The 18710-nt window shown below is 40.6% G+C and overlaps 1 protein-coding gene across 1 annotated transcript; it reads right to left on the bottom strand.

Annotated features, from left to right (window-relative positions):
- Positions 1 to 1373: 1373 nt before the first annotated feature.
- RP2 (RP2, ARL3 GTPase activating protein) lies at positions 1374 to 18013 on the bottom strand. The gene is made up of 5 exons (XM_027642926.1): positions 17817 to 18013; positions 7960 to 8625; positions 6236 to 6350; positions 5004 to 5089; positions 1374 to 3939 (listed from the first exon to the last, which is right to left on the bottom strand). The coding sequence occupies exons 1-5, from the start codon at positions 17943 to 17945 to the stop codon at positions 3856 to 3858; spliced, it is 1080 nt and encodes a 359-aa protein (XP_027498727.1). The 5' UTR covers positions 17946 to 18013; the 3' UTR covers positions 1374 to 3855.
- Between the last annotated feature and the right edge of the window lie 697 nt (positions 18014 to 18710).

Genomic DNA, 18710 nt, shown 5'->3' with positions numbered 1-18710 from the left:
TAGCAAAAGACCTAGAATTTAGGAACTACTCAGGAGGGAATTGGGCTGCTACTAGGTCTTAAAAAGATTAATTTCACAATGATTTGCATTAAATCTTTAGGAAAAAAGCCTATGAAATCAACACCTTCTAGAAGATGTTATCATCAATGCTAATTTAAATTTGTGCAGAAAGCTGAATTCTGTATGAATAAACCTAAACACTTAAAAAACATCCTTTAAGAAAATATGCAGCCACAGAATTCTAACTCAAGCTTAAGTCAGTGTAACTCATTTGTTGCCCTTAGTCAAAATGACTGATACACATATTTTGTAGCAAAAGTTTTAGGCTGCTTTTTGGAATTGAAAAAAAAATAAAATCTGTCCCAGTTACGAAAGTGCAGCCTGGTATGTGGATTACTTTTAAAATCATGCCTAAAATGTATGTATATTGGATATGACAAAAAAAAAGTGGGTGATCTTCTAGCACAGATTGGGGCACAGATACAAAGCTTCTGCATGTTAGTATTTGAGGATGTGATTGGTAAAAATGGTGAAAATATTCAAGAGCAGCTTTGCTATGACTTAGACAATACATTAAAAAGACTGCTAGGGAACCTGGATCCAACTGGGGTAACAGGAGGTTTTTTAAACGGTAAAGTTGTACAATAATAGCTAAAAGTAAACCAAAAGCTTTGATTCTTTAAAGCTTCACAATTTAAATCAATATATTCAGAAGAAAATTATATTGATACAGTACTTCATGTTCTTTACAAACATTTAACTTCATGAGTTAGACCATGTCTACTTGGAAGATTCTCATTTCTGACCAGTTTAAAGCTGAGTTTGGAATTTATTAAATGTTTACCTGTTTTCAGATGTTACATGGGATATATAAAGGAATTGCTTTCTAAATGAACAACTATACTAGTATAACCACCACAATCTGTTTTTGCTATGACCACATCACTAGCATGCATCTAGTACCCAAAGAGGTAAGAACATTTAAAATGCACAAAACTTTTACAACTTTTAAAAAAAGCCAAAAAACAAAACAAAAAGAAACCACCACATGTACACAGAGATCCTTTAACAGCCTCCATCCAGGAATATCTGTACTTTTATCTGTACAGCTTGATATATGAATACCTTCTATATTTTCTTAGGAAAACTGAAGTGTGCAGTTAATCATGTTGTCAGTGACTAAGGAAAAATCCTTGCTGTCAGAAAATCACCTTTTTTGGAGGATGGCTGACTACAGAGTTAATGTTTATTTTCAATAAGCTGTAAGTATCAAAGTCCCCGTTGAAACATGGAAATCAGTTTTTATACTTAATATAATTACATTATGTTTTACAATATACTATAATTTTAAAAAAATCTTCCAGAATCCAGAGTTTAGATACTCCCCATGTTTATTATGAATCACATTCACAGTGCAATACAAATTACATAAAAAGCTATACAAATGACAAGTACAAAGACTACATGAAATGTACAAAGACTACATGAAACACGTACCATTCTGTAATGCATATAATACCTGACTCTTAGGATAAAAGTGTTCTTGACACCTGTTAGCAAAAAATGGAAGTCAAAAGAGAAATAATTGGATTGAGAAACTCCTTCATTATTTAGGTTTTTTTTTATTAACAATTCTTTATGTTTGTAATCAGACTATCATTAAAAAAAAAGCAACACTGTGCTCTTTCCTAGCATATAGACAAGTTTTTCCACTGTTTCAAGCCTAGATTAATTTTCAATTAATCATCCTGTCCTTCAGTAAAAATAGCCACAAAAATCCATTTAGCACTTTGTCTCCAGAGCAATGATGATACAGAAAGTAAACTATAAACATAATCATGTGTCAAGGTATAACTTTGGAAATATTATATGTAAAAGTTTAGAAACTAGAACAGTCCAATATCTGCACTGCTTAGATAAATTATACAATGACAGCTCTTTAGTACATTACAAAATTTTAATGCACTGTCCATACCAAAATAATACATTTACTGTATGTGTCTAGAGTAATTCTTGCAAATGTTGACTGAAGAGCTGTGCTAGTACTTTAGAGATCAATCTAAAATTTCTAGCTCTTTTCGCAGCCTCTCCCCAGACATATAATAAAAATAAATTAATCCTGGCTGGCTAAGTGTAAATAAATGGCAATTTCTACTACCAGCTGGATTCTGGTAGTGGCTTGATTTTATTTCATTTTGTCAAATAAAAACATTTCAGAGAAGTAGCATTTTTCTTACCTTGGTTTAGTTTAGTTTATTCAGGAGATATTCTTCCTTATTTAATCAATGCATAATTGTAACAAGAAGTCCTAAGGACATATTTTCTAGTTTAATAGCAAGCATTTGCCTAGTAGCAACAAAATGATAGTTCAGAACCTCTCTTTGGCATTACAGTATTATGAATTCCAGAAGAACAGATTCTTTCATGTGCCAATTCCAAAAAATTAGACGTGTTTTTAGCCACCCACTGTGGAGCTCCAGAGCTGTGAAAATGATGAGTCAAGACTCATTTTCAGTTAAGATGTGCAAGATCTTCCCTTTTGACAGATGACCATAATGAGGAAATTGTTTAGCACCTCAACACAGTCCAAATCCATTCACTGAATTGTAAAAGCTATGCAAACTGGCAAGCCACTATTTTGATTACGAAATTTGGTTTTGTGTGTCTGCATGCACACTCTGTTCAAGTATTACAGAGGGCTTGTAAACCAGGACATAAGCTTTAAGTTCATGTAGAAAAATCCGTAAGGATGTAATATGCAAAAATAAATCAATCATGTATTTAATATCCATATAGATTTGCATTCTCATATGCACTGTTTAGCAATTAGCATTCTTTCTGATCACTATTCAAATGCATCTCAAAAAATGCTAGTAGCACTTCTTCGGTCTGTTTTTAGAATTAATACAAAATAAACCCTACTGCAGTGTGTAGCACTTTACAGCCAATTTTTCGTACTGCTGAATATAAAAGCCTTCTCCTGGGGTATAGCAAAGAAAAGGGGGTTTTAAATGCCATCAGATCTCTTCTCTGACTACTGATTTGCTTGCTAGAAGGGACAGAGACTTATTGCTCTGAGTCCAAGGGAACTTCATGTATATCTCATATGTGACTTGGGAATGCCAGAGGCAGCTGTATCGCCAGAAAACCTGAGTAGACCTTAGAATATCTTCAGCAGACCACTCATGCTCAGAGTTCACCTCAAAGCAGAAAAGCCAGGCAAGTGCTCACTTACCAGAATGCTTTTGTGACAAGGCTCGGCATAAATGCTGTTGCAAACAACTTTATTCAAAAAGTATGCTGAAGCAGAGTAAGTCAAAGTCAAAAACCATTTTTGAAAGTGTGCTATAAGGACAATTCATTTCAGACTAAGCTTTCAGAAAAAGTCAATGACTACAGCTTCCTTCCTGGACCCCCAGTGAAGACAAATTTGCATGTGGGAAAGTTTTGAGCATCAAGTTTCACACAAATACACTTTCTAAACAATGTGTCTGAGTTAAAGGTAACAATTACTACTGCATCAAACTTGGATCAGCATTGCACTTTTAAATACTTGTAACCATTAGATGTTGTCAAGAAACATTCAAGTGTCGATAGATGTTTAGAAATCATTGTAAAAAAGTTATAGAAAAGCTCAATTGTTTTTGGAGTTAAAACATAAGTTTCAAACACAATGCACATGGAGAGCTATGCCATTTACTCCAGTTCAGGTAATATGGTATTAAAACCACCAGTAGCTTTATAAAAAGGATATACGAGAAATACAAAACCAAATGACAAAACTACTTCAATATTCAAGCCAAGTGACATCCAAGTGCCAAGACAAACCATACATGGACATCTTCATGCTAAACTTCACATTCCCATCTGCATGTCAGCAAAGTTGTAGAAATTGTCTACATCTTGAGATGCTGATGCCTTGCTTTCCGATACAAAAACCTGTTTTGTTAAACAAGAAAATAGTTATGCATCACTAAAAGCAGTCTTTGCTCATTTGGAATCAGTAATGCTAATTTTTAGTTTTGCATTTCATGAGGGGCACAACTCTGTTGGTTTCCACTGTATGACAGAACAGTCCTAGAATTCTCTCAGTCATGAGCTTTGTTACCATCACCCCTTCCCAGCAGACATGCTAGCTCCATTAACCCTTGCCTTCTACTGATTAGAAGTTTAAAGCTTGATTATTCAGGGGTCACAGCTTCAGCTAGTGTCCATTTAGATGTATTTTGATTGGTAAAGTCAATTCTGTCCAGGAGGGGTGGGTGTAAAATAAATACACGAAATCCTTAGACTACCACTTTCCTTTGACAGAAAGGCAGAGTTTGTAAGAAAGACTCCCTTGTGCTATATTTCTCTCAAAAAAACTTAGTTGCTTCTTCAGCAGATGACTATTTTTTTGAAATAACTTCAATTACATTTGCATTTTTCAAAATTTATCAAAGCATGTGAAGTGCAAGCTCTAGGACAGTCACCTTTGAAAGCTTTCAGCAGATCAACTACAATTGTCTTAGGCAATACCCAAACAGTTCAGTGTAAAAGATAGTGTTGTAGCTGTTTATCATGCAAGCAATAGCCTCAGTCAAAAAATTAAATGAGATGACTTACTACAAGAAGACTGTTTTTCAGAAACTGGGCAGTCTAGTTCCAAGTAAGTCTTTGAAAAGAACCAAAAGACAGCAAGGAGCTGTATGAACACATTGTCTAAAAGACATTCTAGTGTTCTCTGAACAGCTGCCTGAAAGCAAAGGGTTTGTCACTTTAAGTGGAAATTGTCTATTCTTCAGTGGATATGGGGATTTAAAACTTGCTTTCCTAGGAGTGACAAGATTTTCTTGTCACCAACAAATAACAAAAAACCAAAACAACAACAACCAAAGGGTATTCAGATTTTACTACTCATGAACCTAAAAAGATTTTTTAGTATGTCAACAGCACATCTTGATCATGAAGTAGCTCAGACATTCTGTAATATTTTCTGTCAATAAAGCAATACATCAGCTTACCTTGGTCCCACTAAAAACTTCATTTATAGTGCTTCGACATCCTTCCACAGCACCATCTCCATTGAACTCCAAAGCAACCACTGGACCTAGAAAATAGTTTCATCTAAAATCAATACTACTTTTAAGCCTGGCATCAAAACAGCAGATTTCTCAATCCATAGGGAATTGTGAAGCTCACAAGAAGCATTTTATAATTTTTGCTCAAGCAGCCCCATAATGCTGGATAAAGAATTGAAAACATTTAAACACGTTAAAAAAAATCAGTGTTATCTGAGAAAAAAGTATCAGCTATTCCATGCTCATTTTTTGCAGAGATTTTGGCAGGATTCCAATTTTACTTCTTGAAAGACAGCAATAGCAGAAAAACACTAAGGAGAGCTGGGCATCGTGGAAGTGAGTCAGACTATACTGCTCAAATAGTGAGCCATTTCACAGACATCTGGAGTAGGACTGAGTCATTCAGACATTATTGCCTCAGTCCCAAGATAGCAAATTGCCTGATTTTTAGACTTCTTCTCACCCACTATTTGCACATCCCCTTTCTCTGGTTTCATTCTGAACATGGTATTTCTTCCCACATGGCTGCAAAATAGACCATAAACTAGACTTTCATCTTTTGTCCTATTCTTGCAATGAATATCACAGACCCCTTGTCTCACCATGAAAAAACCTGCAAGCTGCTGCCAAGTTTGGGAGTGAATACTGATCTTTAACATATAACAGATAACAAGATGTCAGTACTTCTGCAAGAAGAGACAAAACCCAATAGCAGTTAAATCAATAGAAAGGCTTTTGAAATGCTCTGACAGTACACCAGTTATAAACAGGAATTTAATGCTTGTCTGCTCTATGCACATCTATACTGGTTCACTTAAATATTTATACAGAAACTCTGAACATCTTGGTAGTCGAGCAGGAACGATGATAAGTTAAAAACAGCCTAAGAGCATGAGCTTCTTTTGACCACTCCAGGCAGACCTGCATTGCCAGTGCTCCCGAGCTATGTGGTGGGACCACTAGAGGGGGTTAACAGAGCCACAAAATACACGTTTCTGACGCCTTCAGGAGTTTTTGCCAGTTTAGGGCCTCACTGAGGCTTCCAGAACTCATCTCAACAGGTTTTACAGTATGCCTTTGAAACACAAATTTCTCCTTCACTTCTCTTTCTTCTCCAGAACTCTCTGGTGACAGATTCCTATATCAAGAGGAGAAAGAAAACAACACAAACTCACCTTTTTCAAGCAGTGGAATGAATTCTGATGCATGCTGCTGGAAAACTCTGTGCGCATCCTCTGCCTTCATTAAGACCTCTTTAGTTTGTACCAGTTGAAAGCCTTTACCAGTCATCTGTTACCAGAGAAAGAATTCATGTTAAAGATGCTTCTAAGGCAGAGAGTTCAGCTTGATTATCCAGATTACACTGGAATATACCCAGTTTTCCCATACACATTAAACCACAGAGCAAAGGGACCCTTTCTGCTCTTTTCAAAGACCATTTTCTTTTTCTACATTTCTGTTTATTTTCTTTCCATTCATCCATATTTTCTCCTCTGCCCTACTGCACCTAAAGGAATAAATGTGAATGGTTTTGTTTTATATTATGGCTCAGGGTTGTGTTTTTCCCCACAATTCCTCAGAACCTGAAACTAATGGGAGTTAAAAGCATTCAGCATCTGGAATCAAGCAGTTAGTTCTCATTAGTCTGCAATAGTTCAGTCAAGCATTAGCTCAACCTCTCATCTATCCACTGTTGAAGCTTTCCATCTTGGAAAAATAGTTACAAATTTTTGAAAACACATGCACACATCACACCCCCCACATACCTTTTTACTCTAAATCTAATATGAAACTAAAAGCACGTGGAAAAGCAGCAAATACATTTATACTTCCAAAGCATCCATTAATCTACAGAGCAGTAAGAGTTCCACAGAATCTCACTAGCTAGTCTTTTAGCATCTTGTTAACTTTAATACCTATAGAACTACTAACAGGGGAGAACACATCTATTATCCTCTTTACTGTAGCTATTCCTTCTCCAGAAAAAAACCCCCACCATAAGTATCATTATCTTCCTTCATTCAAGAAGCTGTTAGTAACTCAGTTCCACAAAAGTCCAACTGGGCAAAGAGGAGGCAAGGAAACACCCTGCAGCTAAAAACCCAAGGGAAAGAGCTCCACCAGTTGTTTAGTGGATCATACAACACTGTGATCAGCAGCTTTTGCAGACACCTCTCTCAGATGCTGTAGCCCATGGTTACTTGGCTACATGGCTACCCTGACACTTCAGAGTGCTAAAAGCAGCCAGCCACACTCAAATTTTAGCCCCAGGAAAGTACAAACTCAGCTGAGCTTGGAAGCTGCTGCCTCACACAGAAAGGAAGGAAAAAAAAAGACCACACCAGCTATTTAAGTAATCGAAGACAGCTGACTAGCCATGACAAACACTCACGGCCTCTTTCAGAAAAAAAATAATTACAACATTAGATGTCACAGGAGATACATTTTAACACATTATTTTTTCAGAGTCTCTCTTAGCACAGAAAAACTTTTAGGACAGACTTTTGTTAGCTGTGACTTTGTAAGGCAGTAAGCTAACAAGTTAATCAGCTACATCCCTTTCACAAGCGCTGTCAATCACTTACTGATTTGACCAAGTTCATCAAATCAACTATACATTTTGTTCAGAACATTGCTTTGCTGTGCCATGATGGAAAAATATACTGGAACTATTAGAGGATAGAGGTGCCACTCACAGGATGTCAGCTGTAAAGCAACTTACTGATCAAATGAGATTCAGTCTCTTATCTTGCTTTAAGGTTTTAAACAGTGCAGTTGATCAGTATGGTCAGTAAACAAACAGAGCCTGTGTGTTTCCCCTTCAGGAAGCATTAAAGGCTGTCCAGAGGAAAGTTTAATGAAGAATTCAAAAAGCTGAATGAAGACAAAGGTTGCTTACCTCATCAATTAACTTCCTGGCGTTTGCAGTTGTGTAGTCACCAGCAAAAAACACAGCCAAACATGATTCATCACTGCTTTTCTGTCTCCGCCCTCGAGTTATTGGTACTATGCTCTTTGTAGCATCAGTAGAAATTCTGACAGCTTTCAGCTCCTCAGAGCTGGGCAGAGGAACATAATCTTGGACTACAGCGGTTTCAGGCAAAAGGCCCCAATTGTTTTCTCCTGACACAGGGGTAAAGTCATGGATGTTGCTCCATGTGTTATTGAAGATACTCAGACCAGCATCTTTAAACTGTAAAGCAAGCTCAGGATAATAGTACTGGAAACATCCAAATTTCATACCCGTGGAGGACTCAATAATGGGCTGGGTGGCACAGCACAAGAATACCTCCAGCTTTCTGCAGTCCCGAGTGCGAAACTGTTGGCAGGCAACTATGCATTTACAATCTTTGCAGTCACGGAAGAACACGCTGCCTTTTATTGGTCCTAAAAAGATTTGGCAATTTACACAGTCATCAATAGTGATTGTAGCAGAATGGTCAAATATGTAGATGCTACAGTTCTCACAGTCCTGAATGACAAATTGTTGCCCTGCTACTTTTCCAGGCAGTCGACCCACAGCTTCATTTTTAAGTCCGGAAAAAGTGTAATCTTTGGGGTCAATCTGAGGGAGGAAGAAAAAAAAAAAGAAAGTTAAAATCTTCACATACAGAGAATATGATAATGCTAAATGACAACTGAGTGGATTAATTGAAGTACCACTGAATTGTGCATGACAAACTCCAGAAGACTCTTCAAAGAGTTATGAAAGATCAGAAGCTGCTCTTTTAGCTAAACTACTGGAATACACTGTACTGAGGAACAACAAAGAATTGAAACCATGCTTCTGAGATTCGCCAGGGAAAAAAAAAACAAAACAAAACAAAACAAAGCAACTAAATCATTTTGTCCTTTCTTTATTAAAGGGGGGGCGAGCTAGCTTTTTCTATGGACTCTGAACTGTTTCAAGAAGGACGATGGTTCTGGGGTTTAGAGTAGTAACTGTAATAAATAAATTGTCCAACATACAGATTCATAAAGCTAGGGATACACAGTATTTACTTTTTGAGTAGCTTTCTTGATCATATTTAACAACACCTCAACATGTTGCAAGGAAACATGGAAACACTGTTGCTGTCAAGCAGTATCTCCTCTATTATGTTTGAAAACTACAGAGAGTTCGCTTATCTAAAGCACAGCATTTTCCTGTGCTAACAATGAAAAGATTTTTGTGCTAACAAATACTACGAGATTGTTTTAGCTACGTCCAAGAAGCCAAAATTGGCAGTGGTGGTGCAGGGGGCATGTTTACAGACCACTCCTCCTCCACACTCCAGCATCGCTGCGCTAGAGAGGAACACTTGAGAGACTCTGTGGCTGTCCCTGGGACACTCTGTTGGGGAGTTGTGACTCAAGAGCCACACAGTACTGAGGATTCTATGTGATACAGGTGGAAAGCATGAATAATACAGCCCATGTTATAACACTGAAGGAATCTGAGCTGGCTCACTTCTAGTTACACATTAAGTCTCCAGACAATCACAATTCCTGGAGCAAATTCTACTCTGCCCTCTTGTGAAAGCTTATTAAAATAGCACTTGGAAGTATACAAGTACCGGAAGGAGCCTGACACAAGACCACAAACATGCTATTTGAATATCAGCCTGATGGCCCTAAAGTTTGCTGCACCATAATCAGTTATCATGCATTACAACAATTTCTGTGAAAGAAACTCCTCCTCCCCAGCATGCCAAACATTCAGACAATACTTAGAGACCAGCAAAAGGCATAAACCAGGATGGGCTAGTGCCAGACATTCACTAAACCAGCTCAGCCTGCGCAGCTTTTGGCCAGAGCAGCTAAAGGAAGCTAGAAGTGTCTACCACCTGATAAAATGTACTTCATTGCACACAACAGATCTGACATCCAGACAGGAAAGGAGGTTTTCAGCTGATCAATCTTCCAAATAAAATGGAAGTTGAGACAATGAAGATAGCTTCCTAGAATTCTCTTCTCATTAGTACACATCCAGGAAAGTTAGTTGGAAGAGTTACAAATAAAATTGGGAGACATAGCATGGAGACTCAGTCATACCGTATGCTTAGGATTCAAACTCTCCAAGGTCTTTAGCCTCACGTAATGTTACATATTTGATCCACATGTAAGATATTTACATTCATATTCTCTCATACCTGAGAATACAGGTATCAAAATTGGTTTTGGACACCGTCTTCCCAGGCAACTCCTAGAACATTTATGTATGTTTGTGTATGTCTGTATGCTGGAGATTTTTTTAAATTACCCTTGGAGACAGGCTTACTGCCTTCAAAACAAGGCACAGAGGAACAGTTCCTTCTCTTCAGAAGGAGAAGTTCAGTGTTTCCAGAACTTACAGCTTTTTTGAAATTTGGAACCTAAGCATGTCCTTCTAAATTGTTCTGCTCCACAAAGCCTCTGAAGCAGCACCAGCTCATCCTATACAGCCATCTGGGAATAGATACATTTCCAGAAGAATTTGTAACAGAAAGATAGAACTCGGTTTTCGCTAGGAAGGCTTTCTGCCTAAATGGTAACTCAAAGGCAGTTTCAATGCTTCCCCCACCCTGCATAGCAAGACAAGTTCTCAACCTTGCTCTCTGGTATGTGAGAAGAGAGAGATAGCCCTAACAGAGATACACTGAGGCCTTGGGAACGTGGGGGAGAAAGAGAGAGAATAAAAAGGTCCCTGAGGGGGTAGGAACTTGACTTTTGCCCCTGGGGCCTGATACATGCAGCATCACAAAAAAAGTGGTCCTTGCATCTGAAGTAAACATTTCTTTAATCCTTCCACTGCCTTGGCACTCTTGGGAAGAATACTTAGATAAGTTTACCTTCCAGTGGCCTTTGCAGATATATGTGAAACTTCACCTTCACTTTGCATTTTTATTTAGGTCTAGGTGAAAAACACTGGTTAGTCAACAAACTCACAGCTTACAGAGTTTCAAATGAGAGTTTTTGAGAAAGAAAGTTAAAGATAAAAATTCAGTTTATTATCAGATTCAGGAGCTTCATTTTATTACCCTGACATGAATTAAGAGTTCTGCCCTGACACAACTTGAATGATAGGTGAAACATGACAAAATAGATTTAACACTCTCCCCCCTCACTGGGTTATTGCCCCTGAGATGAGGGGGTAACCCAATAGACTGTAGCAGATGTGAATATATCACTTCCCCTGGGTAAAAGAAATATGCCAGAGAAAGAGGCATGAAGGCAGAACTACAATTCTGAGGATGCATCTAACAGTTGTTAACATGTTCATAGAATTATAAAATTGTTTAGATTGGAAAAGACCTCCAAGTCCACCAAACCCAACCATTAGCCTAACACTGCTGAGTCCATCACTAAACAAATCCACATCTACACATCTTTTAAATACCTCCAGGGATGGCGACTCTACCACTTCCCCGGGATGTCTGTTCCAGAGCTTGACAATTCTTTCCATGAAGAAATTTTTCCCAATGTTCAATCTAAACCACCCCTGGAGCAACTTGAGACCTTTTCCTCCTGTCCTATCACTTGCTACTTGGAAGAAGAGACTGACTCCCACCTGGCTACAACCTCCTTTCAGGTAGTTGTAGAGAGCGATAAGGTCTCCCCTGAGCCTCCTTTTCTCCAGCCTGAACAACAACAGCTCCTTTGGCTCATCCTCATCAGACTTGTGCTCCAGACCCTTTACCAGCTCCGTTTTCCTTGTCTGGACATGCTCCAGCACCTCAGTGTCTTTCTTGAAGTGAGTGGCCCAGAACTGGACACAGGATTCGAGATGCGGCCTCACCAGTGCCAAGCACAGCTCATGGCCTAGTCCAGCTGGCCAAACCATTTTTGACATAAGCCAGGATGCCACTGGCCTTCTTAGTTCATGCTCACCATGTCTAAAGTCTTCAGGTCTCATCAACAGGTTAATATTAAATCACTGCAACCACCTTCTTTATCCTGATGGTCAACCCTATATGCTTCTTAAGCTTTATCTTAGCAACATAGCAAAAAAAAAAACCCAACCAAAGAACAACAACAACAAAACAAAGAAAAACCACAAACAAACAAACAAAAAACACCACCATAAAAAGGTAACATCTGCAGTCTCATGTAACCATAACCAGGGCTATGTTCATTTCTCTACCCATTCATCTGGTGCACCATTGGCTATAAAATCTTAAGCAGTTGGCAGGTCAGCAAAAATCAACTATTTGATAACTCATCTATTTGTCCTTTGTATTTGGATAAAGTTTCAAAAAGCTCTGTCCAAATTCACCCATCTCACCCAGACAGATGCTTTACTCTCCAGCCCTTAACAGATTTTTAAATGCCCTTTTTTTCCCCCCCAGGCTGGTATAAGTTCAAAGGATGACAGGATTCACAGAGGCATCTTTTAATGCTTTCAGATGAATTTAAAGAGTTTTTGGAGTAGGTAAGAATCATACATTAATAAACATGCACACAGCTCAGGAGTTGAAACCTTCTAACAGAAGTGATTATGCACAGGTTCAGAAATTACTCCACAGAATAACCACATATGATGATGAAAGAGCCCCGCTTACACAAATATTCTTCCCTCTCAAAACAGGTACAGAAGTCTCATTTTTGGTTATCAGCAATAACAATGGTGAGAAGTCTGTTACAAAGGACTAGAGGAAAAATCGTAAGGAGCAAGGATTTTAAGAATAAAGAAAGAAGTGAGAGCAAACAAGAGTTTGTCATGGTTGCTTTGAAATCTAGGACACCCTGTTGCAACAAGTGCAAGGTGTATTAGGCAGCTTTCCTTCCTGCAAACACTTGCCTTGCAAGAAGGTCAGAGGCTAGACATGAAAGCTGCACATGACATATATCTCTTCAGCAACCATCATCCAGTTTACTGGCATCAAAACTAGGCAGCTGCCATTGGGAAGAAGACTTGGGAGTACTAGACCTTCAGAGTTCTTAGTGGTAACTGTGCCTGGAATCACCAAGGATCCCAACATCTTGAACTTTTTCTGGTATGAGTTCCTGTTTTAACAAGGCTTTTTCACAGGGTCCATCAGGAAAGGAGTTTCAGTGAAGAATGATACACCTCCACAAATACGAGAAGGTACTGCTGTTCTTAACAGTTCACAGTTCTCCCCTAGTTACCTGTGTCTAGGTTGATGAACAAACAATAGTTTGTAAAGTATTTCTAAACCACTTACACTAAGGTCTTCCCTTTAAAATATAGTTCTCAAAAAATTGTTTCCTATCTCTCTAAGTTACAACATATGGTAGTTCAGTTATGAACTTATATACAGATGATAACATACAAGAGTTGGCTGCTGACCCAGTGACATTAAAAGCTGCAGCTATAGGGCAGGCACACAAACTTAAGAAGCTTTAAGTGTTATTTTTGTCAGCAGGGGAATTAACAGAAAGGAAATAAGAAAGAAAAATGCATTCCCAGGCCTAGACACTTCTGCAAATTCATACTTGCATGGGTTTGGTGCCCTGAAGTAGTGAGTTGCAACATCCTCTGGAGACTGCTTGTTGAAGTTACCCTCCAGCAGATTTCGAGATTCGTGCATAACGAGACAAGGTGGAAAGAGAAGTGCAGGTTCCAGTCACTAGCATACAGTTTCTCATCTTGGAGCATCTCCTGTACACCTTGACTTTAAATCTGGCCAATATAACAGCTTGAATCCACATTTCATTCTATTCTTGGTAATCTTCCTGCTCTTCCAGACTACCCATAATAGCATAAAATGGTCATACTTTTCTGAGCAGCAAACCATTGCCAAATACTACAGACAGGACAAGAGGAGGAAGAAAGGAAGCTATTACATGCCTATACCTGACTTAACTGGAAATATTGTTAATATGAACCTGTTGACTGTTTCTCAGTTTATTGACTACGTTTTGAGAAATACTGTGGTAGTTCTTCTGGTGCACCAGGAACTGGATTTAAGGACAGAATATTTCACCACTTAGTTAGAGAAAAAAAAGTTATTTTATTCATATTCAAAATAAAATACAAAGTGACTACCTAAACAATATCTAGACAGTTCAACATGCCCAAATCAGCTCAGACCACTCTTGAAGGATCCTCACATGTAAGGTAACTAAGAAAAAACTATCTGTGATTTATGTAGAAGGTTAAACCTCTGAGTTTTTTAAACCATTTGAATATGGTCATCACAGCATGATACAACAATGATCACTGCATGTTCCTATCAACTAAAGCAGTTAAGTTACAACTCAGATGACATAAAACAAAACTTTACTTGTTCCTTCTAAAAGAAAAAAATCATCTGGGAAGGAAAGTCCCTCTAAGCTCTAAATGCCATTATGGTAATAAGTATTCTAATCCTACTTCTTCGAATGTGAGACAACTGCAAAAAAAGATGATGCAGCTATTCGTGTTTCTTCTTGTGCGGAGAAGGTCACAGCACATGAGTGTATCTGCCATCGCAAGACACAAAATCCAAGTTCCTGTCTGTACATACCCATACTCAGTTACTGCTGAAGTTATTGCTCTGGTCACACATGTAAACAATGTTAGTCATACAGAAGGCAGTAAGGTAGGAAAGGAAAAGGGAGACCAGGAGCAGAAACATAGTGTTATCTTCCAGGTGAAAATCTAGCTGAAGAAGGCTGAGATGAGCTGAGCATCACCAAGTTCCTCTCCCACATTTGGTCAGAAGGGGACTCTCATGATGGCCAAAGACATCAACAAGACCTAACAAGTCCTCAGGATTTGATGCAGTAATAACAAACTGGAATAAACCATGCTCTACTTATTCTCATGGACTAAGAATCCTAGAGCAGCGAGAAACTGAATACTCATCCTTTTCCCTTCTGTTTTCAAGATAAACTGATCCTTTGGTTCCTCTACTGCACCATAAGTAATCTTCACACAGTTCTCCAAACTGGGGTTAGCAAGCATTACAGAATTTCTAGCAGATTTACAATGCAATCTAAATATGATTAATTTTTGCATACCTTAAAACTTCTGTCCTCACTTAATAAATTCATGCAGAAATCTGAAAAGGCCCCTCAAATTCATATCCTTTCCTTAATTTCAGTTCAACTATCAGCATTTTATAATGTTTTCTATTTAGAGTTTTCTACCACATGGTCCATTTTTGGGGCTATTACACAAGAGTTATATGGGCCCTAGGATATCATCATATTACTCTTTGCCTAGGTCTACACTAGAAGACAGTATCAATAGTAATTATACTTTGCCATCAGAACATAATTAAAATAGACTCAGCTAGCGATGGTGTTGAGAAGTGGAAGAAAGAGAAGCAGAAGAAATAGTTTCATTGGAGGAACCCCTCCGTTTCAGAGCTTCTTCCAGCACAGCTGTCACTAGCAGTCACCTCTCTCCACATCCCTAATCAGACAAACATGCACACAAGTGTGTCTACATTTTTCTGCCTACAGTGAGAATGTCAGCATGGCATTAGTTTACAGGAAGACAGCTGGAGCGTCTGAGCAGCAAGATGTACCCACCTGTAAGAAGACACAGAGGATAGTTTACAAGAACTACAGACAATTACCAAACCTGCTTGCAAAACTGCACTGTATAACCAGAACTGCATCATTGAGTAAGAAAGCCTAAAATCAGAAACACATCCCCAACCCAAATGGTGGAAATTAACATCAAAAGACCACTTAGCACATCCATTTTCAGAGTTGAGGTTTTCAGGGTTCAGAATACAATTCAATGGACTTGATGAACAGAAAGGAGTCTTCATGCCACAAGTTTTTCAACTGACTTCAATTTAACTTTGTATACAAACACACATTGTAAAATAAGTAAGTATATGTGATGCATCAGAAATGAGAAAACAACAGACAACAGGATAAGGTATCAGAAACAACACTTAAAGCTATTGTATTAATGCTCACTTAGTCTCAGTACAAACTGGAATCAACAAGTTTAGTGCACCAAATGTTCAGTATTCCTTTACCTAAGATGAGGTGACTCTAATGCTTTCCTAGTTTAATGTATTAAGCATATACTAAAAAAGTCCAGTGAAAAATAAGGCTGCAAAGAGCAAGAGAAATGGTCTTAAACATTAAATAGCCATTCTTAGGCTGTACAGTACAAAATTAAGTGCCTAATTTGATGGCTTACACAGTTCATTAGCACAGCCCAAACTCACCGATTCTTCTGGTTTCTAAGAGTCTTTTATAGAAAAGGAAGAAGTTTTACACACAAAACGTGACACACTTTTTTTTACTCCAGAGAGATAGACTGTTGATGCTGCAATAGCCTCGTCTATTAGCTTGAGCCTACTTCCAGCACATTAAAAACAGTCACCTCCTTAGCAACAAGGCTGGCTATTCTCTGAATCAAGTCTTTCTATATCCTGACTTTCCTCGTTTTAGTTTTCAAAGTTAGTGCCATATAAGTAGACTGGGTAAAAAGTCTCATACCCGTTGAGCTTTAGCTGATAAGTTTGCTCTAATACTAAAAAATATTATTCCAAGTGCTGATTCAGTAACTTACTTTTAGACAGACTAAAATTTGTTCTGCCACTCTAAATTATGGTTTCAGTACAGCCCTCTCCCTCTGAGAATAGTCTCCATATAAGTGACAGGCTGCCATCTTCGCCTTCTCTCTCTGCATTGTAAATATCCATATCCAGTCAAAGCAACAAGACCAACACAGATCACTCATCTTTATCCTCAAGGAACTGATTCCTTCGGGCCACACACATGCTCTCTAGCTCATCTCCATCTGAGCTTGTCTTAACCTACTTGGAAGACTTAAGAGACACCCTAGAGCACCTGGCCAAGTTTAAAAAACAAGCAAGCTAAACATTCAAATAAGTTCACACATTTTCTTTTTCATACCTGTAAAATATGACCTAAAGGTTTGGAGATTTTGTTTGTTAAAACCACATTAATTAAGTTTTATGGCCTGCCCCAGTTTCTCCTTCCTCCACCCGAAAGCAGCTGGAGAGGAGAGGAGGAGAGGCCTAGCAGGGCTATGATGTCATGATATATTTAGGAAGTGAAAGTTGAAATGAGGCTAGGAAGAAACACATTCAATCCAGTATCTAAACACTTTCCTGCTTGAGACTTTACGATTGCCTTCAGCAGCTTAGGAAGCAGCACTGGGAAGGATTTGTCTTCATCTGTCATTTTAGGGACTGATAAACTAGTTCTACTTCCTCTAGCTTTAAAATAAAAAAAAAAAAAAAAAACCACCACCAAAGGAGTGCAAACAGACAAACAGGAAGAATCAATACTGACAGTCAGGACACAACGCACGAGTTTTATGCCTCCGCTGAAATGCCAGGTGTGGGGACTCCAGCCCGCCCAGGAACAAGCAGCTCCCCTGCCAGCTGCCGCCAATCCCGGTTTGCTCGTGTGACGCACACACCCAGGGGACTGTATCAGAAATCCCGACGGCAGGCAGACACCCTCTCGCTACCCGTGGGGACTGTCACAGCCGAGCTTTCCGCCCACAGGGCGCTGTCCCACCGGGAGGCAGCGGCAGCCGCACCGGGACACAGCGGCACCGGGGACCGATGCACCGGCGGCAGCCGCGGGATCCAGCGCCCGCTTGCACAGTCTGAGACTGCCTGGTAAAATCCTTAGGCTAAATACTTTGTTGTTGTTTCAATAACCGCGCTGAACTGCGCGGACCGAGCTGTGACGGCGGGACCGGAGAAGATCCCCGCTGCCCCCGTGGCGAGCGGGGCCCTGCCCCGGCCACAGCCCCGCAAACCCCAGGTGGCAGGGGAGGGCGCCGAGACAGCCCGTACCCCCAGCCCTGTCCTGGCCACGGCCGGGCGGCACCGGCCAGGGGGGTACCTTGGCTCGCTGGTCCCAGCTGTACTGAGGCGCCTTCTCCTCGCCGGCCGCCGCGTCCTGGCCGGCTCCCGCTTGCTGCTGCTGGCCGCCCTGGGCCGGCTTCCTGCGGCGAGAGAAGAAACACCCCATGGCACTGGCGCTGCCGCCGCCCGGAGGGGAGAGGCTGGGAGACGGGGAGCGTCCAGGAGATGGGGAGCGCCCGCCAGCGCCGCGCCGCCCCGCCCCGCCGGCTTCCGGTTTTCCCCCGTCTCCCGTAGCGACCGCGACATTTCCCCCCGCCTTCCCCTTCTCTGTCCCCGCCCCGTCCCGCTCCAGCCATCACCGCAGGCCTGGGGAGACGCCTGGGCAGCGGTGCCTGACAGCGGGAGAGGCGCCGCCGGAGGCAGTACACCCCCGGGCGTGAGGGGACCGGGGGGAAGCGGGAAAACGTGGTTTTCCAGTGACTGCCATCGCTCCCTCGCCCCGGCGAGTGTTCCCCCGCGCCAGTCCCGCAGGAGCGAGTCCGTGAACCCTCCGCCCTAACGGGGTGGAACCCGTGTCCCGCCCGGAACCGTGCGCGGGTTCATCTGTGGAAGTCGGATGCAAAACGTCCATTCCGGCGTTTTAAATTCAACCGGACTGACCCTTCGTCACGGCGCGTTCTGTGGGTGCAGGGCCTCGGCCCCTCGGCACGCGTGACACCGCCGTGCTCGCCCTGCTGTGAGGGCTGCCCCGGAAAACCCGGCTTTCCCGGCTTCCTGCAAGTGTTCAAGAGCAGCAGTGGCAGCATGAAAACTGCCAGCGTCCTGCAGCTTCGTGCATCCCTTTGCAAATAGTCGGGCTTCCTTTGTGGGTTGGGGTTTGTGAGACTGTTGCTTGATTTGGTTCGGTTCGGTTTTTTCCACAGAGGTAAAA

This window comes from Corapipo altera, unplaced genomic scaffold, assembly GCF_003945725.1.
Source record: "Corapipo altera isolate COAL_440 unplaced genomic scaffold, ASM394572v1 0, whole genome shotgun sequence".
NCBI classification, from domain to species: Eukaryota; Metazoa; Chordata; class Aves; order Passeriformes; family Pipridae; genus Corapipo; species Corapipo altera.
This window is presented reverse-complemented; position numbering and strand designations above follow the sequence as displayed.

Coding starts and splice junctions, on each gene's coding strand:
- RP2 (XM_027642926.1), bottom strand. CDS start 17,945: ATGGGGTGTTTCTTCTCTCGCCGCAGGAAGCCGGCCCAGGGCGGCCAG. Junction 6,351..7,959: donor CCAGGAAGTTAATTGATGAG/GTAAGCAACCTT, acceptor CTCTGGTAACAG/ATGACTGGTAAAGGCTTTCA. Junction 5,090..6,235: donor CATTCCACTGCTTGAAAAAG/GTGAGTTTGTGT, acceptor ACTATTTTCTAG/GTCCAGTGGTTGCTTTGGAG.